Source organism: Trachypithecus francoisi, unplaced genomic scaffold (genome assembly GCF_009764315.1).
Source record: "Trachypithecus francoisi isolate TF-2019V2 unplaced genomic scaffold, Tfra_2.0 Lachesis_group13, whole genome shotgun sequence".
Lineage (NCBI taxonomy): Eukaryota > Metazoa > Chordata > Mammalia > Primates > Cercopithecidae > Trachypithecus > Trachypithecus francoisi.
In genome coordinates, this window is record NW_022681458.1 from 94,391,438 (window position 1) to 94,415,282 (window position 23,845).

General features: G+C 39.7%; 1 protein-coding gene across 2 annotated transcripts in view; it reads right to left on the reverse strand.

Moving 5' to 3' along the window:
* EPC2 (enhancer of polycomb homolog 2) overlaps positions 1 to 17,694 on the reverse strand; it is a 146,388-nt gene extending 128,694 nt beyond the window's left edge. For both annotated transcript variants that reach the window (XM_033231563.1, XM_033231562.1), the window contains exon 1: positions 17,250 to 17,694. In XM_033231563.1, coding sequence (XP_033087454.1) covers positions 17,250 to 17,402 — 153 coding nt within the window. In that variant the 5' untranslated portion in view covers positions 17,403 to 17,694. The remainder of the gene's footprint in view (positions 1 to 17,249) is intronic.
* Positions 17,695 to 23,845: the final 6,151 nt, after the last annotated feature.

The window sequence follows — 23,845 nt, forward strand, 5'->3', positions numbered from 1 at the left end:
CAGGAGATTGAGACCATCCTGGCTAACATGGTGAAACCCCATCTCTACTAAAAATACAAAAAATTAGCCAGGCGTGGTGGCGGGCACCTGTAGTCCCAGCTACTCGGGAGGCTGAGGCAGGAGAATGGCATGAACCCAGGAGGTGGAGTTTGCAGTGAGCCGAGATTGCATCATTGCTTTCCAGCCTGGGCGAGAGACTCCGTCTCAAAACATAAATAAATAAATAATAGTAATAATACAAAAACACAATAGATACACCTTTTGAGTAGTCTGTCCCGTGTATCAACTCTCTACTCTACCATTGTCTCCCATTCTTTCCCACAAGAGTGTGCTGCCATCAACCAAGCTGGTAAATCATCTCACCCTAATTGCAGCCACAGTTAACTTTATTGAGCTAGATGTTTGACCTGAACTAGGCCAATCATATTCCATCTCCTGGAAATTTAAAAATGAAACTGAATCACTATTCTCAGCCAAAGCTGGCTGCCTAAATAAAAAATAAAATTAGAAGCTTTGAGGTAGCCACTTTTGGCCAAGAATATGTGCAGGTTCTATAAAGTCTTTTTGCAGGAAAGCAAATAATAAAACTAAAGACATTTTTTAAAAAAGTAACACCTCATTACCAAATGGGGTTCATTCTAGGAAAGCTAGTATGGTTCAATATTATAATATTCATCACTAATTATAAATACACCCAAGGGGAAAATCATATGGTAATCTCCACAGATGCCAAAAAAGCATTTGAGAATATTCAACATTCATTTATGATAGATACACTGAAGATTTTTTACATGTTATATACTTTTATGTATTACATACATATGTATTATATGCTATTATAAACATATATACTGTTTTCTACATCTATAAATCAATACAAAATTATCTACAACGTATTTAACAAAGAAACACTAGAGATATTCACATTAAGTTCAGAAACAAAACAAAAATGCCCATTATCTCCACTACTATTTTACACAGAATTGGAAGTATTTGCGAACAGAACAGGGAAATGTAATTAGAAGTATACTACTTGGAAAAGCAGAGGTGAACTATCTCTACTAGGGGGTGATATGGTATCTAACTCAATTACATAAGAGAATCAGTGCAAAAACTAGTACAAACAATTTAATAAAGTTGCAGGATATAAAATTAACATATAGAAATCAATAGCTTTAAGAAGTTATAAGGTATAATGAGAGAGAAGATTCCATTTACAATACTAAATAGATGAAATTCCTAGGAATAAGCTCAACAAAAAATGCACAAAACCAATCCTCTAACAGGATACACATTAGACTTTGACAAATGAAGAGACAAGCCACATTCCAAAACAGGAAGTCAACATCACAAAGATATCAATTCTCTATAAGCTAATTGATAAAAGTATGGTGAATCCCAGTAAAATTGCCAACATTATTTTTGGGACTTAGACAAAACAATGATAAAGTTCATATTGAAAAAGTAAGAAACAACTGCCAGTAAACTCTGAAAAAGCAGAATAATGAGTAAGGGGAAGTGACTAGCTCTACCAGATATAAAAATAAATGATGAAAGATGAGATAATAAACAATTCATAATCTTATCTTTGAAAAGATAAAACAATGATTTAAAGTTTTTTTGCACACAAAAAAATTCTGAAGGAAAATTTAAACAGAACAAAATTAAAAGTTAAAATATACACCAAATAACCTTAAAAAATTCAAATACGATGAAGGTGGCATCTCATACCAGGGAGAAAATATTATTTTTTTAAATGATGTTTAGACAACTGGATATCCACTTGAATGAATACACTGATCTACAAAGCAGCGTATACTAGAACTACACAAGTTCTATGGAAAAAATGGGGTAATTAACTTGAAGGCGGAAATCTACTTAACTTTAAATCAAAAACCAGAAACATTTTTTATTAAGGACTGAAAAAAAAAACTCTTGACTGATATATCAATTTCCCTCAATATGGAACTGAACAAATTACAGTCAACAGATACACCAGACCACTAGCTAGTTACAGTAATTAAAAATAAGAATTGATGCTCAGCACACAGGAATTTCTTTAATGACTATATCTATATTTAAAATGTCCTTGTTTTGGAAAACGACTATTCCTTCCTCTCAAGTTCCCTTTAGACCAGTGACCCAATACAAGCTGCCATTCATTCTCTTATACCACCCATGTCTCAGGCTACAGTGAATAAAGCTAATCCAATAATTGAAGGGATGGCTCAAAATGAGCTAAAGAAATTATTTTCCCAAATTTTCCAATCTCAAGTAGATTTTAAAAAACAAACCTCTCTTTCTTTTTCTCTCTTACACACATATACCTATTTACATATAAATATATCACATAGATAAAAAGTATGGAAGGATGTACATTCACCCAAAGGTCAACCACAGGGATACCTCAGAGAGGTGGAAGTTTAAGGGATTTGTGTTTTCTTCTTCACACCTTTTCTGCATATTCTGAATTTTTTACAAATGAACATACATGATATTCTAATAACGGAAGAGTGTTTCCAAAAACAGAATAATATAATGTGAACACTCTGGGGTTTCACTTTTCTAGTTTACAGAGAAATTAACTACCTCAAGATATGCTCAGGTGGCTGAGTACATTTGCAACGACCATCTGTACTGTTTTATCACGCTACAGAATCAGCACCTTCCCATACTGTGTTAATGTCCTAACAGTAAATAAAGGGCAAGTTTTATTTACGCCACTGTTTCTAAACACAATTCCACTGCAATACAAGCAAATGGTATCCAGATTTAAAAAAATTTTTTTGTGTAGAGACCTGCTATGTTGCCTGTGCTGGTCTCAAATTCCTGGCCTCAAGTGATCTTTCTGTCTCAGCCTACCAAAGGGCTGAGATTAAAAGCATGAGCCAGTGTGCCTAGTCACAATATCTAGATTTACTTTAATGCTTAAAAGTAATAATATTCTTTATATTCAATATATTTATATTCATCAGTAATATGCTTCCACAAACAACAAAGAATCAATAAGTAAAATTCTGCATTTCACATCAGTATAAATTCAGTCTAAAACTCTAAAATACCTCCTCAGATTTCTCAGAAAATTTAAACCTTTGTGATTCATATGTAATGAAGATTAACTATTTTTTTTTTTAAAAAAAGCAATCTGCATTACCACCTAAAATGCGATTCTTAACCTCCTTAATGAGTCATCAGGGTCATTTACTCTAGGTCTGATGATTCTCTGGAAGGGAAGTGGTAAACATCCATATGAAACTGTGGTAACAAAACAAAACAAACCCAGAAAGTTCACAGACCCCATTAAGTCTATCTAGGTACCAAAGACCTCAGTTAAGAAACCCTGACATATGATGAAGATTTAAATGAAACTCTTTAATCCACAAAGTATCCAAATTGTTTTTATTCCGCCGTAAATTTGCTGAAAATGCAGTCAGAAATCACAGGTCAGTACACTCATAACTAGTTTTGTCTCTAGTCTTCTGCCACCGCCACCACCCATGCACTGCCTCCACAGTCCATCTAATAATGATCTATTACAAATACAAACTTGAGGCTGTACCCTGCAAAACCCAAGTTCCTCATCAAGACTAAACTCTATGTTTACTACACAAAGTAGTATCTTTTATATATATTAAAAGATATATCTTTTAATAATACTATAATAATCATACAAAATAAACTATATAACACATATATAGTTTAATATCATTTATCACTTATCATTGCATAAGTAGTAAATAATATATAACCCATGCTGCTGAATTAAGTAAAGCAGTGTTTTTCAAACTGTGAGCTGAACCACTAGTGAATCATGAAATCAATCTAGTAGCTCATGATCAAAATTATTTTTAACAAAATAGAACTGAAAAGGGAAAAATGCATATATATATATACACACACACACAGCTAATCTTCATTACTTGCAAATTCCTTATTTGCAAATTCGCCTACTTGCTAAATTTTATTTGTGACACTTTCTCAGTCACTTGCAGACACGTGCAGAACAGTGAAATATTTGCGTTGCCCACCTGACACATACTCCCAGCTGAGGTCAAACAAGGTGACACTCTGACATCTTGTTTCAACTCTCATACTGTAAATAAGCATCCTTTTCATGTTCTACTTAGTGCCATGTTTTTCACATTTTTATCCCTTTTGTGGGTAATTTCACTGTCTAAAGGGGCCTCCAAGTATGGTGCTGAAGTGTAGTCCAGTGTCCCTCAGCACAAGAGGACTGTGATGTGCCTTATGGAGAAAATACATGTGTTACATAAGCTTCCCTCAGACATGTGTTACAGTGCTGCTGGCTGTGAGTTCAATGTCAATGAATCAACAATGTGTTTTAAATAGATAATTTAAAAACAGAAACATACATAAAACAAAGTTACAAACTGATCAGCAAATGAAACTGTCGTGACCAGGGTCTAGCAAGAATTTAACCCTGCATTTCCCCTAGGAGCAACGGCTTAGGTATGAAATAATTCTGTGCTCATGGCAACATAACAGAACATAACTACCTCGAATAATAAAAATCAATTGTATTAGTATATGTATAATACAGATATGTCTGTCAAAGCGCACTTTATTTCAGTTACACACGCACGCACACGCGCACACACACACAATTAGTCATAGTCAAAAAATCTGAAAGCCAATGAATTAGATCACAAGGAAAGAAACCCTGAAAGGTGTGGTAAAATGGTAAGGCAGAAAGGCATGGATCATGGGCACACACGCCAATCCCTTTTCTCTACCTAGACAAATCAATTCTACTGAATCCAGAATCATGCCTAACTTGTGATTTGGTTGGCAGATCTAGGACAGAGCTTTTAAGTATACTTTATAAAAGCATCCCAGATATTCTGGTGTGTGGCCAAGATAAGAACGACAATATTACCTCTTTAACTGGTGGTTTTCAAAGTTGGGACAAGCAGCACCAGGATCACCTGGGAACTTCTTAAAAATGCAAATTCCCAGGCCCTATTCTAGACTTAATTAGACACTAAGGGGAATAAGACCCAGTGAACTGTATTTTAACAGGCCCTTTAGGTGATTCTGAAGCATGCTAAAGCTTGAGAATCACTGACCTAAATCTTTGGAAATTTTTTGGGGAGGTATTTTGAAAGCCTTGTTGAACTCTGCAAGGTGGTTAGGCTATTTCAAATAAACTCCTACTGACCAAGCACCTATAATATATAAACAATCTTCTTCCAAGTACTTGGTTTTACAGAAAGTGACCCGACACTTTAAGCCAAAATTAAGTAAAACCTATGCATTACTTGAAGAGCAGTGTTCCTTTACCATCCTCCGTAACAGTTTCTGTTCTTCCAAACTCGTTCAATAGGGACTGTTCATAATACAATTCTGCCTGTCCTAAAAGGACAATACAATTCTGCCTGTCCTACACTAGATCCCAAAACTGTCTCAACTCTCTTAGCAACTCTACTGGGTGTCACACACTTCCCTCTATGACTGTAACAACAGACATCTAAAAAAAAAAACTCATGGCATTCTGGCATACAGGAATCATTTCAAGACTAATCTGTAAAAACGAATTCAATAGTATATTAAAGTCAATTAGCTATTACATGAATTGATATTTAAACTCTGGCCCAAATCATGTCCCTCATGAAATAAATTTCCACAGTATCATTTTCATTTTCCACATTAACACATTAAAATGTGTTCATCTGTGTAAAACTCTTTTCTCTACTACTAAGCTATAAGCTGCTTGTGAATGGGTACCACATCTTACTCCTTTCTGTGTCTAAAGCACATAGCAGGTGCTGTACATTCCGTCATCAAATATTTAGTGAGCAAATACCAATACGCCATCTATACCAAATGATCGAGTATACAAAGGTAACAAAGACAAGGTCCCTTTGCTTATGGGACTAAGTTACTGAATGAATAAACATCACAAACAACTACAGTGAAAGTATAAGACAGTGCGGTCCATATGAAATATCAGGCTTGCCAACATGGTACCTGAATAGGATGGCTTTCTTCAAAAGGGTATCTTATTGTTGCTCTTCTGACTCAAGTTACTACTTGAGGCCATAAATAAATATTACAGTAAAAACACTGACAAGTCACTTAATAATTAATCTGACTTCATTTTTTTTTTTGTATAAAAATAGGAATACAAGCAAAAGTCCAATGCACAATGCAAGGCTTTGCTGACAACCAAACAACTACTTAGGAATGACGAGTTAAGGTTTGCTATCTAAACTACAATGAACAGAAAGCTACATTCTGCTAATTCTCAATTCCTCAGAGATATTAAAGGGAAGGAATTTAAAATCAAAATTGCCTGACCCTGTAAGTCTAGATTAAAAAGCTAACTTTAAGATTACATATTACTCACTTACAAAATAAGTACAAGAGAATTACTTGGTTACTTTACCAAGTAAAAAGTCTTTGTCTAGAAATTTTCTAGAACACGCACGCGCGCGCGCACACACACACACAGCTAAGAGCAGCTGCCTCTGTAGCGTATCTGTAAACCTGAGGAAGGAAAGACACTTACTTTTTATGTATGCTCTTGTGCTGTTAAATTTTTATATTTAAATCATGTGGATCTATTATTTTTCAGTTTTAAAAAGCTAGTAGTAAATGTGTTAAACGTGAAAATAGGACAATTCTGTCTACAGTACCATCTCCTGTATAGTAATGGGAATAAAATCTGCAGCCTGTACGCTTTTGAGATGACACAGGAATGAAATTGCCATTTGGGCCATGCAAATTCTCCTGAAGATTTCTGAATCTCAGGTCATAGGTTCCCAAAACATCCATAGAAAGAACTAAGGGGTCCATGAACTTGGATGAGAAAACACACACTTCTAACAAATTTAACATTTCCTTCAATTCCTAATGTAGACAACAGACGACAGTAGTACTAGCAATACCAACAGAAATCCTAGATCTTTTCAAGTCAAATTATGTCAAAATACTGTTTATATTTATCACTATTTTGAATTTACGATAACTAAATCCACTGTATATTCTGTACTTAATGTGTTAATAAAGCACATATATTAAAAACTTTATTTTGATAACTCTATTTCAATATAATTGATTTATCGGATTTTATTTTACACATTTATGGCATCATTCTGAGGAGTTTCACCAGACTGCCAAAAGAGTCCATGTCACCAAAAAAAGGTTAAGAAGCCCTGGATCATAATTCTCAAATCAGATGCCAATACCCTTCACTTGGAAATTGAAGGAGGAAGCATTTTGGTGTTATTCCAACCAGAATGTTCCAGAAATTAACGGGCAGAAGACAGAGGTAATAAACTTCTTCTTTTGCCTTGACCATCCCATACAACCAACTACAAATTGAATGCTAATAGTGCCCCAGTTGAGAAACATCTCAAGAATCAAATAAATGGCATGGCTACCCTCATCAATACCATACTTTTGAAAGTTTTCAAACAAAAGTGTTCATCCAGGAATTCAATGGTATACTGGAATGTCTCTCTTCATTCACTTCTCTAGTGTACAACACCCACTGCAGAGATTTTCATCACTAAAACTTATCTTCCCCGTAACTATCTACCCTAAAAAAAAAAAAAAATCATTCTGAAGAACAAAAACAAAATGTATTAATTATTCAGGGCCCAATTATTTACTCTATGGATTAACTGAAGAGTCAGATCTCGTAGCAAAAAATTTTCAAGGTCTTTAGTTTTTAAAATCAATTTGGTTGTTAACTGCTGTGCCAGAAAACAGAGAAAGGAGGAGGAAAACACACATATTAACTTGTAATGTTTGGAAGTGCTCTCTTTTGTTTGCTTGTTTTTAAGAGACAGGGTCTCAGTCTCACTCTGTCATCCAGGCTGGAGTGCAGTGGCACTATCACAGTTCACTGCAGCCTTGAATTCCTGGGCTCAAGGAATCCTCCAGTTTCAGCTTCCTAAGTAGCTGAGACTACAGGTACATGCCACTCCACCCAGCTAATTTTTTTATTTTTTGTAGACATGGAGTCATACTATGTTGCCCAAGCTAGTCTCAAACTCCTGGCCTCAAGCTGTAAAAATGTTTAATTGGCATCAGAAAAAAATGTGAAACTCTATCACAGAATAATGTATGGGAATACTCTACATTTTACTCTTCCATCAACCTTCACATTTGTTATCCTGTATAAGTGAAAAATTGTTACCAAAAAAATGGGAGTTGCCTATAAGACACAGACTTAAGTTTTTATTAAAAAAAATGTAATCTTGGCTAGGCATGGTAGCTCACACTTGTAATCCCAGCACTTTGGGAGGTTGAGGTGGGAAGATGACGAGGTCAAGAGATCGAGACCATTCTGGCCAACATGGTGAAACCCCATCTCTACTAAAAATATGAAGATCAGCTGGGCCTGGCAGTGCACGCCTATAGTCCCAGCTACTCGGGAGGCTGAGTCAGGAGAATCACTTGAACCAGAGACGCGGAGGTTGCAGTGAGCCAAGACCGCGCCACTGCACTCCAACCTGGGTGACAGAGCGAGACCCTTATCTCAAAAAAAAAAAAAAAAGTAACCTTTAAAACTAACTTTTCAGATACTTATTAAACAGATGAGGAAATGGGGCTAAATGAAGTTAAGTAATTTACCTCACCCATAAGGAAAGTGGCAGAGGCCAGAATTGGAACCTAAATCAATTTCAAAGTTCCAACAACTGCACCGAATTAGCAGCAAAACTGAATGCTGCTTGTTGACTCCCCAACCAAGAGTCCTTTGTCCTTAGCCCATTTAAAAAAAAAAAAAAAAGCAAGCAATCAGGGAGGCAAAGATAGGAGTTAGAGAGGTAGCAGATAGGGCTGACTCTCCACTCTGCATTCCTCTGACTTTATAGCAACAGCAGCTGACAGTAAAACCAAAAACCTAAAAGCAGACAGATACAATGAAATAGTGCTGAGGAGAAACTGGAAGTGACTGGCATCTTCCTCCACAGTGTTAACCCTGTAAGAAGCAGTTCTGCATTATACAATATGTAAATTTAAAGTTCTATCCTATTTAAATAGTATAGACAAGGCAAATAATCGATGTAATCATGATGGACCTTCTGCCATCTACACTGGTCTCCTTCATGGCTTATTCCTATCAGCCTCTCCTCCTCATGCTGTCTCTATGCACCCATTACTGTTTTTCTAACTCTACTTAAAACTAAATGAAGATGGAGAGCTGCATTGTTTACCAGTACAACCAAACTCAACCCAAGTGACCAGCATCACGCTAAGTGCCTGTATTACAAACTTTTTATCACTTAAGATAGAAAGTGACAGAAGTGCCTGAATTGCTCTCTTGCCTGTCTTAGGTACTGAATAAAACAGACATGATACCTTCCTCAAGACATTTAGTCTTGTTGGGGAAGTAAGTGTCTACTCTCTCTTGTGCACACGCTCTTTCTCATACATATATAAAATTCACACACACACCCTTACACGCACACTCAAGTGAGAAAAATGATACTAGAAAATTAAAATAAACTCAAGTGGTAAGGACTAAAAGTACTATTGAACCTCAGAATACTTACAGCAATGAGTAAGCCTAGTAAAGATAGTGAAGAAAATTTCATGAAAGCAAGGAAATCATAACCAAAACTTATATACAGAATGGACTGCTCTACTGAGCTCTAGGAAAAATTAATAGTATATAGTAAATGAATGTAATTGATCCTCATGAAAGAACAAGCCAAACTGACAGCATCTCAGCAGTAAAGAGTTAAACCTTAAGCATTAATTTCTTCCCAATACTTAATGCCACATTTGTTAGTTCTTTTCATCTAATTATAATCCTGGACAATATGCCAGTAGATAGACATGTGGTTTCAGAGGTTCAAGTAACTTTTAGAGTCAAAGGTACTTTAAAGGTCACTCAGTCCAATTCTATTTCACAAATGAGAAAACTAAGGGCCAGGAAGGTTAAATAATTTCTACGAGGTCACACAAAACTCATCCCTTACGACTTTGAAAATTATTAAGTGTGAAGAGTTTGCTTTCTTTAAAAGGACACTGGAGACTTCTTTTACAGTCTTTGATTCAAATTTCATTTACAACATAATACATATAAATTATTCTAAGCTCATTAAAATATCTTACAAATTTATGGTTTGCAAAAACACACTAAGTATACAAACTCACCTTGGGACAAACCATGGATTAAAATAATTTAACACTTTTAACTTCCTAACTTTTGATCATGCTATATTACCATCAGTAGCAGATCTCTCAGGGCAGCTCCCCGGCTGGGAGGGTAATACTTCTCAACACAGGTATCCTAACTTCCCCTGCTCTTTGAATAGCAGATTCAGAGGTAGATACCTGATGCAAGCCAGACCAATAATGCTCTCTATCTCAAGAATCTGGAATTTTGAACTTTTAATGGGATAATAAATGATAGAACAGTAAAGCTATAATGGAGCTTAGATATTTTCTAGTTTTCAACCCATTTTACAGATGAAGCAGTACAACGGTAAAGCAAGAGCCCCAGAGTCAATCAGCCTGAGCTCAAATTCTGTCTCTAGCATGTTCTTTTTTAGATGGATGATCTTAAGTGAGTTACTTAATTTCTAAAGTTTCAGTTTCTTCCTCTGAAAAAGAAGTAGTAACACCTATATGTCCTACTGTTATACTCAGCTCTAAACCATCTACTGAGTTTAACAAAGTGCCTGGCACATGCTCAACACACTCAAAAACACACACTCAAATGTTAGCTGTGATGGTAGTGATGAACAACCTGAGGCTCAGAAAAGCTAAGCAACTTCCCAAATTATACGGCCATTTAACCCATTTAGGCATAAATGGGTTAACCCATGACAACCAGAACTAGAAACAAAAACTCCAGAATCATACTTCAGTGGTCTTTCATCTATACCACCCTACAAACTCCTAGGCCTAACATTCAAAACTATCTATAATTTAGTATAATTCTACCTTTTTTCCAACCTTATCTCCACCCCTATTTTTACTCCTTCATTCACCAAATATTTACTGAGTGCTTCTATGTTTTAAACAGTTTCTAGTGCCGAAGATGTAACAGGGATAAAAGGAATGGGAAGACAGAAGTAAAAGATGTCTGCACGTCCAAACAAAAACAGGAGAATGATACGGTCAGCAACATCAGAGTGCTATCCTCCTGAAGTTTCTAAACAGGAAGAATAGGCAATGATTGACAGAAAACATCTAACATGGAAGAACCTTCCTTTGGTTTACCCAGCATCCTCAGAACTTGCTTTAGATAGTCCTATGCTCAAATATTTGCTTCAACGTACACCATACAACCAAACCTGAAAGCCCAAATTGTTACGACACTCTCCAAGAAGCCTTCTCTATAACACACAATGAATCACCTCATGCCTCTCAACTATACTAACATTTAACTTTCTCTAATGCTCTTTTGATGTCTGTCAGGTTGTCTTAACCCTGCAGTTTTTGCTAACTTTCCAGATACATGTTTTTGGACTTAATGGTTCATTTAAGTCCCATGAAATCAAAGTCTGCATCTTCTTTTATTCCTAACAACATTTCAGTAAACAGCCTTACACATACTTTTGCTATACAGAACACTTTAGTTTCCCAATATCTTATTTATATAACAATTGGCATTTAGATAATAACTGGCATGTCATTTGCTTTTGTTAAAAGAAGAAATGCTTCATGTTTTTACAGTATCAATTTACAAAACTGCATTTTATACCCTCTCCATTATGAAACATGAAATATATTAGTGCCAATAGCAATTCTGAAAAGGTATCAAAACTGGTAATATTCCTACCCTACGAATTCAAAATATCACTTAAAATATGAACATAATGGCAAAAATTAGACAACACATGAGAGGAGATATGGCAATTCAAATTAGTCATGGATCTTCTTTAAAAATAAGGTGAACCACATGATTCATGTAGACTGGTACATTCTGGTATGAAAAAGTATTTCACACAAATCTACACACACCTGTAAGAGTTACTTAAAACAAGATAAAGATTTATACTGCAACCATATCTGCATGTGAAAAGATTCTATATTTAAAGAGGCCTCTGACTCAAGAGGGAACAATGATATAATATTTAGGTATACATAGTACCAAAGTAAGCAACCAAAAAGAATTCCTGAAGGAAGAATTTATCAAATTCTGCTAATAAATTTTTTATATAGATAGATATTGGGGGAGGGGGAGGAAAGACACATATAGCTCTTCGAACAAAAAAAGAAATAGAAGCCCATTCAACACTCAACAAACATTTTTCAAGCATGCATTATGTGCCAGGCACAGTTCCAGGCACTTGGAATATATTAATGAACAAAATAAGCAAAGATCTTTGCCCTTATAGACATTATATTCTAGCAGGAGAAAAATCTAAACAATAAAATGGGACAGTTTCCCACAAATTTCTTATATGCTTAAGATAACATAAACACAGGGATAAATATAATGGTGCCAATACAGGGGAAAGTAAAGTTAACAAACTCCTAAGAAAAAAGAAAGAAAATCTGAAAAGCCAAGAGCAAAAGTCAGACCAAATTAAGTAATGAAAAAACTACATTTCCTAATAATTTAACAGTCTAACCCAATTGGCCACTTTTAAGCCTTCCGAAATTATAAAAAGTAAAATATTATTTACAAAAACTATAATAAACTTAATCACAGTTCAGATGCTAACTCTGGGTTCTGTAAGAACCCTGAATATGCAGCATGGTGACTATGAGTATATGCTTTTGTCACACCAATGTCAAGGGTCTGAATTTCAGCCCTGCACTAGCAGCAAGATCTTTCAGTTTTTCCTCTATAAAACAGAAACAGTAATACCTCATAGGGCTGTTACCAGAATTAAATGATAATCAAAAACTGGAAACAACTCAAAAATCAGAGAGATGCATAAAGATAGCATATCAAATTCACTGGAATACTACTCAGCAATATAAAGGAACAGACTCATACAACAAGGATGAATCTTAAATGCATCGTGCTGAACAAAGTAAGCTAGACAAAAAAAAGTATGATTCCATTTATATGAAATTCTAGAAAAGGCAAACTAATCTACAATAAAAGAAAACAAATAAACAGTTGCTTGGAACTATGAGTGGAGAGGGACTAGTTGCAAAGGAGCACAAGGGAACTTTTCCAATGTTGGAAATGTTCATCATCTTGTTTTCATGCACGTATGCATTTGTCAAAATTCATCAAACTCCACAATGTAAACAGGTATGTTTTTTGTACGTAAATTATACCTCAAAGAAAGTTTATTTTAAAAAAGGATTAAATGAAACAATATACGTAAAGCCCTTAACACAGTATCTGGAATATATGAAGTATTCAGTAAATGGCAGGTATTAGTAAAAACATCAACTACAACTATACAACACTCATGGGGAGGTGGCAGAACCGCTGGTTGCCTGATTTTTCTGGTCTAAATTCTAAATAAACCTAAGTGTACAGTACTTGACCTAGACTAAGTGTCGTGAGGAGAACTACAAAGACCAAGTTAAAGGAGGATGCCAACTGGCAGCTCTTAGCAGAGGACTATGGTAATAAGGACAGGGAAGAAAATAAATAAAAGATGTTTGCATGTCCAAAAGAAGAGGCTACACAGGATGACATGATTATCAACGATACAATGTTACCAATGCCCAAGAAAACCTAAATCACCTCATCCAGGCATTGTTAGAATGTAATCAGTCAGAATGCAACTCAAAATCTAGTCAATGACTTTGTTTATATAAACGAAGTCTAATGATAGTTCAATAGCTACACAGAGGAGACAGGCCTTAATTATAAGAGTGGGTGGGGATAGCGAGGGAATGGGAAAAAGCCATCCACGAAGGATTCAAAAGATTTTGCCAACCAAGCAGGACAGCACAGTTCAGAGACACCCGGCAACAATTGTGAATCCGTAAGCCAAGGTTGGTTTGTTCGTTGCAAGCCTACTGATTCAAAAGAAAAAATCTTATAAAAATAAGGAGTTAAGGACATCCAGACATTGAAAGTTACTTAAAATACAATTCAAGTGAAACACAAAACATTTGTGAAACGTATGACATTTTACTGTTGCTTAGAAATATTTATCAAGGCAGAACCATTTTTATAAATATATAATTCTCCTTAATAACAGAAGTCCTGTAAGTAAGACCAGAGAAATGAATTTGCTGTCACTCATGAAAACACAAGTCTTCTGACATACATATTTAAAAAAGAATGAAAAAGAAAAACTGAGTGCCCCCAATTGGGACACTCTGGGAAGCAAAAGACTTCAGACTATAAATCTTAACTGTTAAGATTTGCTTAATTGATTTTAAGAACCTCCAGTTTTAGCATTTATTAAAGAGGCAGAAAGGACAGGACAAAGTTAATCAGAGGTTCTGGGTTTCAACTCTCGTTTTATCAGAATCTGGATTTCTTCTTCCTTAAAATTAGGCAACTGAAGTAGGCTACTGAAAAGTATCCAGGTTTAGCACTCATGCTCTACTTTGAAAATTTTTTCTAAAAGAGTTAATAAAAAATTGCAAGGTGCGGCAGGGCACGGTGGCTCACACCTGTAATTCCAGCCCTTTGGGAGGCCGAGGCAGGTGGATCACGAGGTCAAGAGATCGAGATCATTCTGGTCAACATGGTGAAACCCCGTCTCTACTAAAAATACAAAAATTAGCTGAGCGCGGTGGCGCGTGCCTGTAGTCCGAACTACTTGAGAGGCTAAGGCAGGAGAATCGTCTGAACCTGGGAGGGGAAGGGGCTAAGGCAGGAGAATCGTTTGAACCCGGGAAGTGAAGGCTGCAGTGAGTCGAGATCGCGTCACTGCACTCCAGCTTGGCGACAGAGCTAGATTCAGTATCAAAAATATATACATGCAAGGCACCGCCAGGCGCGGCGGCTCACACCTATAATCCCAGAACTTTGGGAGGCCAAGGCGGGTGATCACCTGAGGTCAAGAGTTTGAGACAAGCCTGACCAATATGGTGAAACCCCAACTCTACTAAAAATACAAAAATTAGCTGGGCGAGGCATTGGGCGCCTATAATCTCAGCTACTCGGCGGGGCTGAGGCAGGAAAGTCGCTTGAACCCCGTAGGCAGAGGTTGCAGTGAGCCGAGATCGCGACAATCCAGCCTCGGCGACAAGAGGGAAATTCCATCTCAAAAAATAAACAAACAAACAAAAAAATTGCAACACGAGTTAAGCACTTTTATTTTTAATGAAACATGAAAAAGTTACTCTGTAAGTAATCTTACTAAATTAAGATAAAATACCAAAACATACGCGGCATACTAAGGACCATATATATGTTGGTGATTGCAAAAAGTAATATATCTTCCAGGAGTTAACTCTTCACTCTAGAACAGATTTCCTTATTTTTGAGATGGAGTCTCGCTCTTGCCCAGTCCTGAAGTGCAGTGGCATGATCTCTGCTCACTGCAACTTCCGCCTCCCGGGTTCAAGCAATTCTTCTGCCTCAGCCTCCCGAGTAGCTGGGGACGACAGGCGCGCACTACCGCGCCCGACTAATTTTTAGTAGAGACGGAGTTTCACCATACTGGCCAGGCTCGTCTCGAACTCCTAACCTCATGATCCGCCGGCCTCGGCCTCCGGAAGTGCTGGGATTACAGGCGTGAGCCACCGCGCCTGGCCTAGAATAGATTTCTTGACTCAAGTTCTAAAATAATAGGATCCAAGTAATTGCACACAATACTAGTACTTTTAAGGCCATCTTTCTTTTGGATCAAGACCCACAAAATAGCAAAAATATCCAAAGTTGTGCTTATTAGGGTTCAATGCAATTAACTATTGTACATAATATAATTTTATCTTAATTTTCCTTCCCATGGAAAACTGAGTCATGTTTGAAACATTAAAAAAAAAGAGTTCTCACATACAAAAAAAAGTTCTCACACCTCTAAACCTTAGAGATAAATGCTTTTTTGATGATATACATTTATATATATGCACACATATGTATGTATATGTGCAGGTATATATATGTATTACATATACGTTTGTATACACACAGTTAAGTTCATCCTGATACTACGGCCATATTCATTTTCTACTGACAATGTAAGACTTTCAAGTAATCAAAGAGAAATGTGATTAAATCAGAGCAAAGTAGTAATAACAGGGTAACACAGTGAGGTCAGAACTCGACCAGCCAATCAAAGGCATAAAAGCATTTCCTGCAATATTAATAGTCAAGAGAAAACCAATCACGGAAACCTCGAGCTTCCTTTTGACAGTCACAGAAGCAAGAGAACCAATCCACACACACCCGAGGTTGACAATAAGGCGGGACTGCAGGTTCATTGAAGAAATTCTTGAGGGTGCAGTTACTATGAACTTCGCAAGCAAGTAACACTACTCGAGTCATAAACACTCTCTGTTAAGCCAGATATTCAACCGTCTGCAATATTTAACCCATCGGAGGAAAAGCAGCAGTTTTCCCAAAAGGTGCTGTATTATCAAAATTACAACTGCCAATTTAGATGCACTAGGTCCTCAACTTCTAAGGATCACCTCGCAATGACAACTCTCGAGGACAAAACGCTACGCCGGCAGCTCGCTCCGGGGCATCCCCGGCTCCTCTCTAACGCTGCGCACGGAGCACGGCCGTCTCGGCGAAGCAGTCAGAGCCCGTCCGCCCCGCGCCCGGCTCGGGTCGGCTGAACTGGCCGGCGGGCGGCTCTCGGACGCTACTACCCGCTCGGTAGTCGTGGCCCCCGCCCTCCCCCGCCGCAGTGCTGTACCGCCTCATCCCGCTGCACTGTCGCGGGCGGGGAAGCCAGAATGATTACATTGCTGGGACGAAGACGTTTGTTTTGAAAGCGCCCTTCCACAGTCATTTCAAAGAGAACCCAATACAAAATTTAAAAGTGGAAAAAATAACCATCTTGCCTAGCCAAATAATACCCCGCCATTAATTAGCCCCGCGCCTGGGGGAGGGAGATGGGAAGGTAAACAGAGACCGTACGCCAAGTGCGCCCAGAGCATCCCCTGCGCCATTCCCGGCCGCCGCTTACGGCAAGGCCCCCTTACGGCAGCGTAAGCAGCGCTGCGAGCTAATCACAACACTGGGACGCAACAACATGGCGGCCGCGGGCGGGCGCTACGCCAGCCGAGAGGGTTTACGCTACTCCGCCGGCGTAGAGTCCCGTGCGTTAGAGCAGCAGCGGCGCCCTCCAGCGAGCGTAAAGCGCTCTGTGAATGGCGAGGCCCGACTGACAAAGGGGAGGGGGGAGGAGGGAAGGGGGGGTAATAAACACTCGAGTCCCTACCGATTCCTCCTCCTTCTCCATCCCGGTGGGCATCTGGGGCACGGCCCGGTTGATGGAGACGCAGTCGTTGAGATCAGGCATGTCCTTGCCGCGGTAGATAGGCAGCGGCTTGGCGGCGTCCAGCGCCCGCGCTCGGAAGGAGAGTTTACTCATTGTCTCCCCGCCTTACAGGAACAGCCCGGGCGGCGGCGGCGGGGCGGGCGGGGAGGGGGGGAGGACTCCCGCCGCCTCCTCCACCTCCTTCCTCAGTGCAGCGCGGCCGGCCCGCTCCTCCTCCTCCTCACTGCCCCCGGCCACAGCATGGGCGCCCACCCCGCCCGAAAACAGCCCCCCGCCGCCCGCGGCCGCTTCCACACACTAGATCCGCCGCTCGCCCGCCCGATCCGCTCCCTGCGCCATGGCCAACATGGCGGACATTACCACAGCGGCGGCGAGCGATCCCGGCAGCCCGCGCGAGAGCGCGCCCCCGCCGCGGGAACGCGCCTCGCCCTCTCCCTCCCTCCCTCCTTCCTCTCCCTTCCCCTCCCTTGCCTGCCCACCCACTCTCTACGCGGCGCTGCCGGCCCGCGTGAGCGTGCTTGGTCTCGGTCCGCTCCAGGGAGAGGGGGCGGCTGCGGCGCCCCTCGGCTCGCCGGCCGGTGCTTTCGCTGTGTGGCAGGTGCCAGGTGCGCAAGTTCGCCCGCGCCCGGGAGCGTGCGCCTCTGCCTCCGCCGCCCGGTCATCCCTCTCGCTGGGTGTCCCTCAGGAAGGCGCCGGGCAAAGACGGCCGCGCAGAGCAGCGCGTGTGTACAGAAGTCCGGGAGCGGGAAGGGAAGATGTCGACCCGGACCCCACTAGCCATCACCCAAGCCTGTACTCGGACAGTGCTTATCCCCCAAGGCGCCTTGAGCGCAGGCTAATTCGCATCCTCCGAGGCGCTCATCCCGGAGAGGTGCGAGAGGTCTCTCCTATCACTCCGCTCCGAGGGGCGCCGCGCTGCTGGTGCCAGCCCTCTCCGCCACCCTCCCCTCCGTACCTGTCCGAAAGAGCTCTCCAAGGTGCAGCAGCGCGCTAGTCCTCGCCTTCGCGGGGAGGATGCTCAGGACAGCAGTGAGGGTTCATGGTTTGAGGCTGCCAGATGCAACAAGTGAACTTAGGTTCCTTGTCACCGAAACTTCGGTACAGCTGTTTAGTGGATGGTAGGTATTTCTCTGAGTTGAAAATAATAGCTTTCCTAAAAGTTCAGCTTCTAAAAATTTAACCAAGGCAGCACACATTTGCGAAGTAGCAGATGTGTGTCAAATGTGGGGTGCTGTGGAAGACTGGAAGAAGTCTGAGAAAAGGTTCCTGCCTCAGAGAGCTTTCACCTTAATGGATTGCCAGGACTGCAAGGATGAGTAACAGTAAGAGATGTAAATAAAGAAAATGACAGCTGGAAAGATAAATGACAACCGAAAAAAAAGTGTAAATATTTTAAGAAAACAATACAAGAGATGACACAGGCAGTAAGTAGGACATAATTACCAAACGAAATCTAGGCAATAATTGTGAGAGTTCAGAGAAAGGAGGCATGACTGCAGCCTAAACAGGTTAGAGAAAGTTCTCAAGAGGAGGGAAAATCAAGGTGACTCAAATAACATCCACCGGTTTAGCCAAGAGGCTCTTGGTTAGTCTTTAAGCATTACATATTTCTCACAAAACCGTACAAAGAGTTTTTTTTTTAACACATTTTACCATTTTCTAATAATCGATCAATACTCTGCCTAACTCAGAGAAAGGCAGATGATTTCCTAAAGACCAACAGTGAAAAAATTGATTCCCACTGTTATTTCTATGTGACGTTAAAACTCTCTCTCTTCCTCTATTAGGTCCTTCTTCTCCTTAACTTCCTCCCCTCCCCCTTTTTCCTCCTCTTCCTCTTTCCCTTTTCTCTCTACAGTCTCCTCCTTTGAAGGCAGAATGGTGGATATAGTATTCATGGTAGTGTCCAAATAGTCTAACCAGTCTGTCCCAGCAAAACTCCGAGTACTGTTTAGTGGGGCTTCAGTGTTTTTCATCCACTTTGTTGTTGGAAACAATGGAGATGCTGTGACTCATTTCTTGTAAGCAATACCTTCCTCAAGCTTATGGGCATGTCCTGCTCTCTAAGTGCTACCTCTGGAACAGTTCCAATCCTCTGGAAGCAAGAACAAGAAGTTCTTGGGAGGGGGTCAGCACTGGGTTCAAGCCTGAAAGGGAAGAAAAAGGCAATAGTTGAAGAAATGAGTCATCCGGAGCTTTCATCTGGATGCCCAGCCCTCCTCAGGTTCAGAAAGGATAGCTTTCTTCTAGTCCCTGTGTTTAGTTTTACTGTTTCTCTCAGAAAAGGAAATATTGACTATGTGTAATATACCAACCATTGTAGCAACATGTTATATATATTATCTCAACTAGTTGAATTCCACTTAATTCTTATTATAACTCTATAAAAAAATATAATTTTACCGATAAGAAAACTGAGCATCAGATAATTTGCCAAATTTCAATTCCAACAACTTGCAGAACTGGGCTCACATTCAGGTCTGACCTGACTCCAAAACTCTTGTTTTCTCAGTGGTGCTACCCTGCTATCCAAGGTCCTCAGTTTATTGACCAGTCAGCATTCTAGAGCTGCTAATTCAAAGTTGATTACTAAGACCCTCCAACCAACGGCCAAGAGAGCACATAAACCAGAGTCTAAAGTTGCAGTAGACCAAGGAGGGCAGGAACAACATCTGTCTGTCAATCACTGTATCCCGTTCCATGCCTCACATATGGCAAGCATCTAAAGTATATTTGTTGACTGATATTCCATGAAGAAATTCACTGATACTGACCCCACGCCACTCTAGCTTATAGTTCACATATCTTACTGGCCTGTCACCTGACCTAGCTATTGCTGCCAATATTTGTTCTTACTGTGGCCTACCCTGTTGTCCAGCTTCCTACCTTTGGGCATAGAAATTTTAGAACCAATTAATGTAATTCAAAAACAGCTTTTTGAAACCTGGAATTTACAGGAAGGGATTTTGCTGTGGTAGTTGTTTCTTTATTGTTCTTTTACTTTGACCATGTAAACGATTTCTTCCCCAAATCTCCATTTTCTTCTCACCCTGTAGGCAATGATTATAGAGCTGGCAATAAAACCGTTTGAGGCAAATAACACAATATGCGTTTCAACGGAGACACAGCCTGTGTTTTCTTGGCTTCCAATTCAGTGCCCAAACCAGAATGCCTCTGTTCACATTTGGAAAATAACTTTTATTTCTATGCACATATTACTTTTCATAGTTTATTTCTGACTGATTTGTTGAATACTCATATAATTGTTAGTGCTAAAAACAAAAAAAATCTTCTTATAAAATAAAAAATTCTCTTATGAAATATTTTTATCAAGACCTGCTTCAAATGGATGTGTAGCCTATTTTAATTTCCACATACAATGCGCTGAGTACAGTCATTTTAAAATCAGTCCACTTCAGATATGCTCTACACCAATTCCAAATGACATGCATTTAGCCCAGCAAGCATACTATATAAGCACCCAAGAATTAAAGCCAGTTTTAAAGCCATATCAAAATAAAATCACTGTCTAAATGTAGTCTAAATTAGAAAAAATGTCAAGTAACTGTTAGAATTAGGATTACATTCCAGTGTCCATCTCCCAGTACTATAATCAAGGCAGGCAACTTCCAAATAATGGACAAATTACTTTCTGAAAGGAATCTTAAAACTAGTAAACACAGTTGCTATTCAACTGTTTCAGAGTTTTTGTAAATGTCACGTTCTTTCTAATTGGCTCCTGGTTTCAGCAAAACCAATTGAAAGTTAATTGGGTTAGCATGTGAACTGCATCTCCACCCCTCCCCGTTATGTTCCCAGGAATGAGCCTAGTACTAATAAAGCTTCGTTGTTTTCCATATGTAATCTGAATGTGGGGTATGCATTACAATCGACTGGAATCAGTTCTGTGGTTCCAGTGCCCTTTTCTGAGGCAGCTCTGCTTCTTTGAGACGTAGGGACAGAGACTACACTGAGAGGTGACCTGCCAAATATCTACTTCTATCTCTGCATTTGCCACAGTGGGAATAGGAGATGGTAAATAAAAATTTGTGACTGTGGCTCAGTTTCTTAGCAGCATCACTCCTCTCAGACCTGGTTGGAATCACAGGGTGCCACCTTGTGTATAAGCTGACAATTTACTTCCCAGTTCCACAAAGGATCCAAATAGACTCCAAAATAATCAGCCTGAAAGCTCTGCATTTTGTTAACTAAGAAAAAAAGAAACAGATTTGAAAATACACAGCTCCAGAGGGTCCACAACACCCAATCTGAATTGCACTGACAGGCTGTCTCATTTGTTGCCCAACCCCTGACCGTAAAACACACCCAGTGCTCCACATTTGGAATAGATTGACGCTGCTCACTCAGGCTTTTGGATGGGGATAAGAGAAATAAGTAAAGCTCTTGTGACGAAGCTAATGAATCTGACTTGGACAGTTATGTGTGTCCAAACAGCAAGCAAGCTATGTAGATGTAATTTCAGAACTTTGGATTTTTTTTTTTTTTTTTTTTTTTTTGAGATGGAGTCTTTCTCTGTCACCCAGGCTGGAGTGCAGTGGTGCAATCTTGGCTCACTGCAACCTCCATCTCCTGGGTTCAAGCTATTCTCCTGCCATAGCCTCCTGAGTAGCTGGGATTACAGGCACATGCCACCATGCCTGGCTAATTTTTGTATTTTTAGTAGAGACGGGGTTTCGCCACGTTGGTCAGGCTTGTCTCAAACTCCTGACCTCGTGATCCGTCCGCCTCGGCCTCCCAAAGTGCTGAGATTACAGGAGCAGGCCACGGTACCCAGCCTGGACTTTGGATTTTTGAGAGGCAGTAGGTTCCATTGAGCTGATGAATACGAGCCCACTTATTTTAATAAAATAAGTAAAATCATTATTTTAAAAAATAAGTCCTTGTTTTAATAAAATTGGATGATAGTGAGGTTTTAAAAATGGCTGAATTTGGAACAGAAATACAATTGTTGGAGCAAGGCCATGGAAGATAAAAAAAAAATAGGATCCTTTCCAATCCAGCTACCTTGCCCTCGAGAAATTCCACACTTGGAAGAAACCCGCTCTAAATTCAGCACAGCTGTCATTCAGCTGAAGCCACTATTACATTCATGGAACTAGCTGGACGATTCATATTATTTTCATAAGGGTGTTGGAGTGGAGATCCCAGGGCTTTGGGGGCTACAGGTGCACACCCACTGTTGGTTTAGGGCTCCCGAAATGTATATTCTTCTCAGCTTCTGTCTCCATTGGTGCATCTTGTTCTCCTGAGGCATCTCTGAAAGGTAACTTGGAAGGTTGTTTCTATCCCTGTGAAGGCAGTTTAGTCTCACTGACTTTGCTGGCCCATCTTAGACAACAAGCAGGCTCAGAACACTGAGCTCACTGGTGTCCAAGAGTTAACTAAGAGGAGTCCATTGTCAGGAAACTTGGGTTGCTAGTCTAAACGTGGCTCTTCTCACCTATTTTGTAAGTCTCTACCACCAACAAAGGATTAAATGTTTATAACCACAGATTTGTGAATGGCGTATGCAGCCAGAATCCTGAATTGAAGAAAATCAGTGAATTGATTTAGTAACAGCCACGCCTTATTGATCTGATCTTTGTTGTCCCCTAGAACAAAATAACCTGTTTCCTAAGAAAAAGATTCTGATAGTAGCATATTGAGAGCCCCCTAAATTCCACAGTGACTTGTTAGGAGGTAGAAAGGAAAGCAACTTTGTTTTCTCCAAATTAGAAAACAGATTTACTTGTCTTTCCTCAGCTATTAAAGGGGACTTTGGCAGGGAAAGAAACAGAGACCATTGAACTAAAACACACTAATTACCTAGAAATTTACTGACTCACCCACACCTCTCACCTTGTTTCAGAAAGGATTTCAGGTGGCTTTTGAGAGTTGCTAAAATACGCTAGGATAGCATTTGGGCTCTAAATTTCCTAGTAACACGAAATTAGGAACCTTGTCAGCTTCACAGCTCACAATATCCATTAGATAAAATGACTGCTCAGGAGAGTTACAGTTATTCCTGGTCCTCATTGCAAAGTCCAAGAGTCTTTATAAATAGAGCAACTAGGTGATATAACAGATATTTCAACAGTATTCTTACAATAGATACAAAAGGGGCATCCAAGGGCTGTTTCTTATAGTGACCCTCCATATACACTGATGGCATTATATGCAATCCAGCACAAGCAATTCTGCAGAGGTTAGAATGGAGCTGGATGTCTGCAGCCATGAGCCCCACCCCATACAGATCTGGGAGTATGAATGGATACTACGGCCCCAGGCAATCCTGCCTGAAGATTGTTTTTCTCTCAACTGTCTCCTGATAAACTGTGCTGCTGAGAGCTCAAAATTGTGCACTATTACAATTGCCTGAAGTGTAGCTCTTCTAAATGCCCAATTAAGGGCAGGCCCACATGCCTTAAATGACCGTGTTGTGGAGGATATTTTCTGGAAAGAAAGAAGCTTAACAAGAACCAGTGCCTGAATAGAAAGCTCTCTCGTCCTGCTCTTGCAATGAGCTAAGGGTGTAT